Below are 11,148 nucleotides of genomic sequence, written 5' to 3'. Positions count from 1 at the left end.
TTGGAGGAAGCTTGATACTTCAAGACACACTCATTACCATTCAAGCCATCTTACCATCAAGATGAGTATCATCTAGGCTAGCAAGCTATGTGTGCTTTTTTCCTATCATTGTTTTTGTCCCACTGGGTTTTGTAATGATAGGTTTTTAACGAGGCCATAGTCTTACTAACACATCACCTAGTTGATACTCTCGGACCAAACCACATGAAGAACCTTATGTTATCTTTTGTTTCTAAGTACTTATGTCTTTTATATTCGAAAACTCTATCTAAGTTATGTCTTTGTTTCTACATTATTAAAGGAGCGTATTCCTTTAGTTTTGAAATGCTTGGAACCTGTTCCAAGCCTTTCACTATATATATGTGTGTGACGGCAACCCTAATAATAATCAAGTCTTCTTTCACTTAAAACCTTTGTGTTTTCTTCTCCCTTTGCTTTCACGAGTTAAGAGAGTGTCTGGTGTGTAATATCCAGTCTGTTGGTGTGTAATATTCAACGCCCAAGTGCTTTAGAAAGGTGTGTCATATCCGATCTAAGCTTAGGAATATCAAGAAGCCTTTCCGCAGCCTCTTGTGTCACCACTCGATCCACAGCCTTGATAAACTTGAGTTTTTGATTCGTTTATGCTAATGGGTGGCATGTGTCCATCTAGCAAACTTGATTTATCTTTTGGATCTCGGGTTGTTGATTAACTGTTTGACTGTAAAGTGACTTAGTCTGGAGTTTTCTGTTTCGAATATCGAGCTTTCTACCTCAAATTTCGAGGTAACCCTTGGACGAGCTAGTTGGACGTAGCCAAATGAACCGCATATATAATCAACTTTCATATTAAAGTATAGAGATTGTAGACTGAATTGATGAAATAATGTTGTTTCGGTAAAAAAAAAAAAAAACCCTTGCAAACTTAATAAAATAAAGAAAACAAGTCAAAAATATACGCAGGTAGGGTTGTTCTTGTTCCCAAACGAAGTGGCCTTTGTCTCAGAACCCGGCTCGAACCGTAAGGTGGTTTCACCGCACGCATACCTCATAACTCCAGTCGACTTTTCTCTACAATCCGTAAGAAACAACTGTGATCCGAACTTCACTTCCTTCTTCTCTTTGATAGCTTTGATAATGTTTTTTCCAATCAAACCTCCTATATCTTCTTCATAGATAGAAGCTGAAACCCTAAGTTGTTGAGGCGAGTTCAGCTTGAGATTCTCGTACCTGTGTCTAGAGGAGATAGCAATGGTAACATTCTTGTAAAACAAGGAAGCTTGAAGGTCTCCTTGAAGACATATATAGGCATCAGGAAGCGTATCGGGGATCCTTGTCAATAAATCCCAAGTGGCACTGAGATGAGTGTGTGTAATGTCTTGTATCGTGAAATCCATAGAAGCTACTTCTATTTCCGGCACGGGAGTTGGTCCCTCTAACCAAATAATACGAGCAAAAGGAAGCATAATAATGAAGGCAATCAAACAACAAAAAAGGACAATTACTAAGCCGTCTACTTCTTCGTCTCTTCCTTTGGGTGCCATTATGCAAGATTGAGTAGAGAGAGAAGATTAAAACTTTTTGATAGAGATAGTAAGAATGTTCCCTATATATAGACACACACACACGAGATTTTTATAATCCTATTTAAGATTCGGATTAGAAAAAAAGGAAAAGGAAAAAAGGAAAAATTAGCGCACGAGAAAAAGGACACTTTACATTTTCAGTAGAAAAAAAACTTTTCCTTTTTTTTTTCAAGATAATGTTCTCTACAGAAAAATGACACTTTACATTCTCAGTAGGAAAAAACCGAAAAACTCTAAAATCTTGAAAATACGCTAAAAAAAAATCACAAAGTTTCATTTCAACCAATTTACTTTTGTGAAGATATGCGAAAAGTCAACTTAAAACTCAGAACACAACGCAAAACAATTTTGTCTACGACTACAAGCTGAGTCGCCTGGACACGCAAGAATCAATTAAGTGATCGAGAAAAGAAACACGTACAGACCTAAAAAGCCCTTAGAGGAGGATATGTTGGGGAGTTGCAATAGTGGATAAGATATCTATCAGTCGCTTTAGTCCTTATCGTCTTGATTCTTGGTTAGTGGATCTTTCTGAAGAGTCAATGATGTATTTAAATATACAGAGAAGTCGCCAAGTGTGTTCTAGTTAGAGTTATGTAAGAAAAGTATCATACAGTTTTCTGTCAATGTATGTGCATATATTCTATAGCGTTTCAAAGTGAGGACGATGATACATTCATTTTGTTTCTGATATATCCTTCTTACACGCTTGCAAACTTACTACATATCAGTCGAGGATTTCATTATCAGTAGAAATCAAGAAGTTACAAGACCATCTGGGTTTCAATCTTTTAGCGTCCATGAGAGACAAAGGATTCAGTGAAGGTCAAGGGTGCGGCAGAACAGGAGTCACATGAGATTTCAGTACCTCCATGAACTTGTCGAGCTTTTGCAATGTCAAGTAAGTTATGAGGAAGCTGTGCGACACTGTCCAAGTATTGAATGACGCTGGACATGTTTGGTCTGATGGCTGATAATGGATGAGAACAGAGTAAGCCAAGTTTCAGAACAAGTTCGACTTGCTCCTCAGAATAGTCCTGCCCCTCAATCTTCTGATCAAGAACCTGCATTATATCCCCCTTCTCCCAACACTCTAGCACCCAATCAGTATGTACCATCTCGCTTTGTGATGCTCGTGACAAAATGGGTTTTCGACCACAAGTAATCTCTAGCATGACCACTCCGAGCGCAAATACATCAGAGCTTGTACTTGCCTTCCCAGTTCTTGAGAGCTCAGGTGAGATATACCCAAGCGTGCCTTCCAAGTAACAACATTGTGAGTAAAAAATATATTTCTTAGAGGATAAAGTATTCAACAAAAATAAAACGAGGTACCTGCCACATGAGAGGTCTGAGGATCAATCCCATGATCACATAGCTTTGCGAGGCCAAAGTTACCAAGTTTTGCGTTCATAGTTCTGTCAAGCAAGATGTTGGCTGGTTTAATGTCCCTATGGATAATCACCTGCACCCATCTTTGATGATCTTGAATCTTTGAGACCAGTTAAGACTTTGTTTCTGTTGGTGGTAGAGGAACTTATCGACGCTTCCTTTGGGCATACAATCATACACTAAGTAGAGTTCACCTTTTCTTCTGCAGTAGCCCTGGAGCCGAACTAAGTTTGGATGTCTGAGTCGGCCAATGGTTGCTATCTCAGCGATGAACTCTCTCATTCCCTGTCTTGAATCGTGAGAAACCCTCTTCACCGCAATCTCTATGTTGGACACTGGTAATGTACCCAAACCCTCCTCTACCAAGAAGCTCAGTATCCTTGAAACCCTTTGTGGCAGTGTGTAGATCTTTGTAAGCAAACCTATGAGGACCAAACTGTACCTCCCAGTCCTCAAGAACTTCCAGTAGCTTCTTCCTCTTCAAGAAAAGCCATGATATGATCATGGACCAGCCAGCGGATGGAGATAGAGATGGAGAGCTTAGAGATGAACCAGCTGAAGAAGATGATGTCTTAGCCATTCCTAAAGGTCCCATAACTCGAGCCAGAATCAGGAAACTCAAAGAAGCTATTGGAGGACTAATCAGGAAGTCTTTGGAACAAGAAGAATGTCTTGGAGGAAGCTTGATACTTCAAGACACACTCATTACCATTCAAGCCATCTTACCATCAAGCTGAGTATCATCTAGGCTAGCAAGCTATGTGTGCTCTTTTCCTATCATTGTTATTGTCCCACTGGGTTTTGCAATGATAGGTTTTTAACGAGGCCATAGTCTTGCTAACACATCACCTAGTTGATACTCTCGGACCAAACCACATGAAGAACCTTATGTTATCTTTTGTTTCTAAGTACTTATGTCTTTTATATTCGAAAACTCTATCTAAGTTATGTCTTTGTTTCTACATTATTAAAGGAGCGTATTCCTTTAGTTTTGAAATGCTTGGAGCCTGTTCCAAGCCTTTCACTATATATATGTGTGTGACGGCAACCCTAATAATAATCAAGTCTTCTTTCACTTAAAACCTTTGTGTTTTCTTCTCCCTTTGCTTTCACGAGTTAAGAGAGTGTCTGGTGTGTAATATCCAGTCTGTTGGTGTGTAATATCCAACTCCCAAGGGCTTTAGAAAGGTGTGTCATATCCGATCTAAGCCTAGGAGTATCAAGAATCCTTTCCGCAGCCTCTTGTGTCACCACTCGATCCACAGCCTTGATAAACTTGAGTCTTTCATTTGTTTATGCAAGGATCTATCCAAAACCATCCAGAGAAGAGTCCTAGGATCTCATTAAGCCATAAGCCGAGACTCAAGATGATGAGTATGGTGACGCCTGATGTTGTCAAACTAATGGTCAAAACACCCTTTGGAGTTTGGATCCATGGCTGTTTAAAACGGGGAACATCTGGAAGGCGAGAAGGGTCTATATCTTGAGCCGTCCCATTCATCTTGAAATTCCAAGCCAATATATAGTGAGATGCAGTTAGCATTCCTGTGGATGAGGTGAAGCCAGCATACATAGATTCAAGAAAATAGGGAGAAAGATCTTTTTGAAGAGAAAGGAGTGGAAGCTTTGGTTTAGGGACACGAACAGGATGAAGTGTGACATTAAGCCGTTTCTGTTTACTGTCATATTCCACCCACAACTGCATGGAATCTCCACTGGTAAGAGATATGTTTTTGAAAGTACCATCATCTTTGAAATAACCTGCTGAAGCAGCTATTTCCGAAACTACACTATTTATGTCTATACCAACATGGTTATCATCTATGTCATGGACCTCAGCACCTTGGACTGTATCCAGTTCAACAGCTACAATGTGATTTTCAGGATTTCCAATATATGTTGAAGAGTCCAAGATATTGGGTGGCATCAACGTTGACCAAACCTTTTGTAGGAGAAAGGACAAAGGCCAGTCCATGGCCTTTGATAACTCTATCCTTTGAGACTATAGCGAAAACGAATGTGGTGGAGAAGGAGAAAACGTTACCATTTGCCCTTGAATCTCAATGGCAAATTGTAGAAAACTTGACCAGATGTTTGTGTCTTAGAATTCGTTAGTCTGAATAGACCATTGCTGTTCAAAGTGGCTGATCCTGCAGCATATATTAATCCATTGAAGCTGAATTCTCCACCAGTTGGGTCTGAAACTTGGCATACCACGTTCTTGGGGAAGAACAACATCAGCAAAAACAACAACAACATCATGATTGATTTGGTTTTGGATCTTTGATCATACAACCAAATGTTCACACCAAGAAATAAGAGACTTTAAGTGGAGTCAACACTAAGATTTGTTCAATAAGAAGAGTCCAAGAGTGCTAAAAGTCAAATGATCAAACCCTTTTTAAGTACTATTAATTACCACTGAAGCAGCACTGATAGGGATGTGGACAATCTGAGAAATTTTCTATTGAATCATTCCTTCCAATAGAGGAACAATCCCCAACATATAGATGTGGACAATCTGAGAAATATTCAGGTTTGTTCATCCTTTCTTGATTAGTTTAATGACTCTTTGTCCATAATATTTGTCCAGGAGATGAAACAATGTAATACGTTTGCAAAGGATAGACTTACCAAAGCTCTGTTTCTAGACAAGATATTTTTAAGTTGTTCACTCTATCTCTCTAGAAGTATGCTACTCTGATTCTTTTGTTTCCTGGCAACAGTTGAATTGAATTAACCCTTTCATCATCAATGTACTATTTAAGATAAGGCAAAATATTCGTTTGACCTCCTCATTTTAAAGCGAGAGAGAGAGTATACATAAATCTCAAAATGTTTATGGCACATCAATCTCATGGCCAGCCATGCCTTTTGTGTTATTTAGTTGATTCTTTTTTTTTTTCCTACTTGTTTCCGTTGAATCATTTCATTATGTAAGTAATAAAATATTAAAGTATTAGTTACGCAAGTTTGGACAATCTCGAAATTTCCATGTATGTTCATTATGTAAGTAATAATTTCATTTCTTGATTTAACAAATAAATGTGGACACTCTCCTGCTTTTAAAATATTCACAACTTGCAACTTACGACACCTAGAGAAAAAAAAGAAGACAAACGAAGACAGTAATAACAAACACTTCTTTGTCTTTTTTTTCGAGCAACAAGATTATCATTAATTGAAAGCGGTTAGTTGAGTGCATTAAAAGCCACCTCAACCACCTTCGAAGAAACATCGTTCAGGGCCACTTTGGCTAAACTATCTGCTTCTGAATTCCTCTCTCGAGGTATCCAGGCGAAGATTACAGACTCAAATTTTGCAACAAAAGCTAAAATATCAGAAAGCACTCCATGAAGCTCTGAAACAGAGTATCTAGAGTTGAGAGCTTTGATGAGTTGGGCCGAGTCAGATTCGACTCTAATTGTCTGCAGAGTCATACCGGAGCAAAGAGCCATCGCCTCTCGCATCGCCATGCCTTCCGCCAGTAGAGGTGAGGACACGAAGGAAGCCCCCTTCTTGAATCTTTGAATCCCATCCTGCGTGAAGATAGCCCAATCTAGACCCGCTGCTTCTTGCTGGAGATCCCATGCCGCGTCAGTTCTTAGCACCACCGCGCTCGAGCTCTCCGTTGGGGCCTGAAGCCCCTTTATCCTTACTTCAGACTTTTCAGCCTTACTGTTGTTGACACACCATTCTCGGGCTACCCTGATGGCCAAAGACAGAGTTTCTTCAGGGGACGTTGAGTGACCCTCAAAGACAAACTTATTCCTTGCTTTCCATAGCAGCCATAAGATCCACAGAGCCAGCGAACCTGGCGTAATTCCGGCGGGAGGGAGACATTGAGCATTACAAAGTGTGGACCAGCTCGATTCTAATTCTATGATTCCTCTAACATCCAGTTCTGTCACAAAAAGAGCAAGAAGCCAGACCTGTTGTGCAAAACGACAATGGAATAAGAGATGAAGTATAGATTCTGAACACCCACAGCGTTTACACTTTGGGTCAGCTGCAATGTGTCTCTCTATGAGTCTCTCTCCCACTGGGAGGGCACCTTTGAAAACCTTTCACGCAAAGAGTTTAACTTTTGGAGCACACGGTAAGTTCCACACATCTTTTTTCCAGTTAACGGTCCCTGCAGCCTGACCACCCAAGGGGTTAACCTCGTTTTCCACTGCTGCATAATAACCTGATTTTGTTGTGTAGTCCCCGGATTTAGTGCCTAGCCACACCAACTTATCAGGAGTCCCCGTGACGCTTGGCTTCAGCCGCAAGATATCCCTCTCAAATTCAGGTAGAATTCGTTGTATTTCCTCTCTGTCCCATTCCATCGTTTCAGCTATCAATAGGTCCGCTACCCTTAGCTCGAGAGTAGCTTCTCCTGCAGGCCCCATTGGTCTTTTCTGTTTTGATAGGGACAACCAAGCGTCATCCCAAATGTTGATTGAGCGTCCATCTCCAACCACCCAACCCATATTTTTCACCAGTAAATCTCTACCTCTGAGCACATACCTCTGAGCACACTGCGCCATCCATGAGAGATAGAAGAAGTCTCTCCTACCGTTAGGAAGTTATTCTCCAAGCAGTACTTTCTTGTCAGTACCCGGCTCAGGAGGCTATTCGGATTTTGTACCAACCGCCAGCTTGTCTTGGCGAGAAGGGCAATGTTGAAATTTTGGAAGTCGCGAAAGCCTAGTCCCCCAATCGCTTTTGGCTTGGCCATATTATCCCATGAAACCCAGGCCATTTTCTTGGCGCTCTCATTGCTATCCCACCAGAAGCGGGTGACCGCAGATTGCATTTTCTTGCACAGAGCCACCGGAAGAAGAAAGCTCGACATAGGGTAAGAGGGAACCGCAGAAAGCACGCTCTGTACCATAACTAGTTTGCCCGCAGCAGATAGATGCTTGGTAGACCAGCCTCTAGCTTTTTGTTTGATACGATCAACAACTGAGGCAAATAAATCTATTTTTCTCCTACCGAAATGTTCCGGTAAACCCAAGTATTTTCCAACCCCTCCCTCCTTTGTGATCTGAATCTCAGTTTTCACCATCTGTTTCAGAGAGGCCAGCGTTTTGCGCGAGAAAGAAATGGCTGACTTATCCTTGTTGATGGATTGTCCCGATGCATTTTCATACTGGCTCACAATGGAGTTCAGTGTAGTGCAGTTCTCCTTATTAGCTTGGAGGAAGAACATGGTGTCGTCCGCGAAGAAGAGGTGGCTAATCTGGGGACTTCCACGCGCAACTCTCAAGCCCTGGATCAGGCCCTCTTGTTGCGCTCTGTTACATAATCCCGACAAGACCTCGCTACACAAAATAAATATGTAGGGGGAGAGGGGATCGCCTTGGCGAATTCCTCTAGTCGGTACTACCTTCCCTCTAGGCAAGCCGTTAATGAGGAAGGAGTATGTAACAGTCGAAATACACTGCATAATGCATCGAATAAACTCCTGGTGGAATCCTAGCCTTTGGAGTACCAGTGAGATAAATTCCCACTCGAGCCGGTCGTAAGCTTTGCTCATATCAGTCTTGACCGCCATTGCACATCTCTGCTCCGCTTTAGACATCTTGAGGCAATGGAGAACTTCATGTGTTATAAGCACATTGTCTACAATAGCTCGTCCCGGCACGAACGCTGACTGGTTTTCCGAAATTAATTTCTCCATGAGAGGCTGCAATCTGCGAGTGATCAGCTTCGAGTAAATCTTGTAATAGACATTGCAAAGAGCGATGAGCCGGTAATCTGAAACTTTCTGTGGGCTGGAGATCTTTGGGATTAGCCGGATATGCGTATCGTTTAAGTTCGGGGGCAAAGCATCACCCATAAAGAACGCCTGCACATCCTTGACCACATCCGGCCCTATATCCTCCCAATGGGTATGGAAAAACCCCGCAGAAAAGCCGTCTGGTCCTGGCGCTTTGTCCGCATTGATAGAAAGGGCAGCCTCTTTTATCTCGGCCGCAGATGGAATGGCGGTAAGGGTGTCATTATCTGTCTCGGTAACAATCGGGTGGAGAGCTTTCCTCACTGTTTCCTCCCTTTCACCCGGCGTAGATGTGAAGAGCTTCTCAAAATAAGTCCCAATGACCTGAATAATCTCTGCCTCTTTATTAACCATCTGACCATCTTCACGCTCCAACACAGACAAAGCATTGACGCGTCGCCTCGTCTTTGTGATCGCATGGAAGTAGCCCGAGTTGCGATCACCTAGTTTGAGCCAAAGTAACCTACTCCTTTGCCTCCAGTACTCCTCTTCAGCATTATAGGCCTTGTTCAGATCAAAGGAGATGCTCTGGATAAGACTTGTATCATTAACCGGACTGGAGAGAGCAGAGTTAAGCTCATGTTTCTTTTGCTCTATAAGTTTTTTACTGTTGCGCTGCTGCTTTCTGTTCCAATCAGAGATTGCACTTCGTGTCGTCGAGAGCTTTTCGCAGACCGGAGCGTCACGAGCCTCTTTCCAGGTTTCGGAGATCAATCGCTTGGCTTCATCATTTTTGCAAAGTCGTCTGTCATACCGAAAGAGACCTTTACGCCTCCTGGCTCCCTTGTCAAAGAAAGAGAGAAGTGGTCTGTGATCTGAGCTATTATCAAGCTCGAGATATTGACATCTAGCAGTTGGAAATTCTTCCGCCCAAAACGTGTTTGAGACTGCTCTGTCCAATCTACATTTCACCAAATGATCTCCGCGTACACCTCTCCATGATAGTGTTTCACCTGAATGCTGAAGGTCGAACAGATCGCCTTCCGAGAAGAAAGTTCTCAAATCAGAAAAAGACCCTTCTGGTCTCACTATGCCTCCGTCCTTCTCACTATTCGACAATATGTCGTTAAAATCGCCCGTGACAAACCATGCAGCGTCTCTGCTCTGGGCAGTTACAAGGAGCTGGTCCCATAGCTCATTTCTTATTGCTCTATCCGTACTAGCGTGCACAAAAGTCGAATAAAAGCTTTTTCCTTCAAATTCCACTAAGGTGTCAATTACATGAGCATTTGAGAATAACACATTGATCTTTACACCTTCTTTCCAAAATAAACCGAGGCCACCAGCACCGTGACCCGTAGGAGGTATCAAGAAATGGTGATCATATCGTAGCTTCTCGAGTTTCTTTAGCACCACTTCATTGGGATTTTTTGACTCCATGATGAAGAGAATATCAGGCGCATACTTCTTTGATATCTCTTCGAGTCGACGAACTGTCCGGGGGTTCCCCAACCCCTGGCAGTTCCAGCTAGCTATGGCTAAGGAGCGGGGAGGGATGGAGTCCGAAAATCCATCCTCCTCCTTGAGATAGCCGGGATCATGTTGCAGATGGGCCGATTATCCGAGCTCGTGGTGGAAGTCGCCTCTGCTCTGCCTCTAGAAGTTCCTCCTTTTGATTTTGTCTTAGCATTTGGCGCGGGTGATAACGGGGTCTTTCTCCTTGGAAGAGTTCCCTTGGCCTTAGTGACTCTGCGGTTCTTCTGAGCAGAGTTTGCTAGTGGTTTTGGCTTTCCGCTCGCTTTACTCCCAGGGGGACGCCCCGGTTTCCTTTTAGCGCCACTAGCCAGAGCAGCTTCAGCTCTTCCATCGTCTATCACTTGACTCGGTCCCAACTTTTGAGCAGCAGGGATTCTCTCATTGCTCCCTTCTTGAGGGTTATCAGTTCGGGTTGCTTGTGATCTTTCGGAGCTCCTAGGGTTGTTGAGAGGACTAGCCCCTAGCCTCTGCGAGGCAGGTATTATTTCAGGAGTGGGCGATGCTTGGCCAGTCGGCTGATCCTGATTTGAATTGAGTGAATTTCGCACTATGCGCTCAGCATTTTCTTGCACCTCTCCCAACTCTTCAGCTCTTCTCACTCTCTCCTGTCGGGCTTCTCTTTCCGCAGGATCAACACTCATAGTGTATTGGAGTATCGTATTTCTTACTTCTTCAAGAACTTCATTGACAGCTTCCAGAGGTAAATTGTGTCGCTCAGGATCCTGGGGTTCCCCTTATCAGGAGCTTCGTGGTTACTTTTTGCGACAGAAGAGCCATCATCCCTAACATCAGTACTTCTTCTTGAGACTTCTCTGTAGAAACTTTTACCAGGAGGAGCTTGCTTGGTGCGGTTCCTATCCCAGTCTCTTCTTGAGTACTCTGACCTCTCATACTCGTGTCTTGATCTTTCAGAAGCTTGCGAAGATCGACGTTGATAGCTTCTCTCCT

General features: G+C 42.8%; 1 protein-coding gene and 1 pseudogene across 1 annotated transcript; both read right to left on the bottom strand.

Moving 5' to 3' along the window:
- Positions 1 to 926: 926 nt before the first annotated feature.
- Positions 927 to 1,523, bottom strand: LOC106323644. Its single transcript, XM_013761733.1, has one exon. It carries the CDS (start codon positions 1,521 to 1,523, stop codon positions 927 to 929), a length of 597 nt encoding a protein of 198 aa, XP_013617187.1.
- An 833-nt stretch (positions 1,524 to 2,356) lies between these two features.
- On the bottom strand, positions 2,357 to 5,219 carry LOC106326419 (annotated as a pseudogene).
- Positions 5,220 to 11,148: the final 5,929 nt, after the last annotated feature.

The sequence above is a fragment of the Brassica oleracea genome, chromosome C2, assembly GCF_000695525.1.
Source record: "Brassica oleracea var. oleracea cultivar TO1000 chromosome C2, BOL, whole genome shotgun sequence".
NCBI classification, from domain to species: domain Eukaryota; kingdom Viridiplantae; phylum Streptophyta; class Magnoliopsida; order Brassicales; family Brassicaceae; genus Brassica; species Brassica oleracea.
This window is presented reverse-complemented; position numbering and strand designations above follow the sequence as displayed.

Bases quoted from the DNA above. Each gene is read 5' to 3' on its own strand.
- LOC106323644 (XM_013761733.1), bottom strand. From the start codon at position 1,523: ATGGCACCCAAAGGAAGAGACGAAGAAGTAGACGGCTTAGTAATTGTC.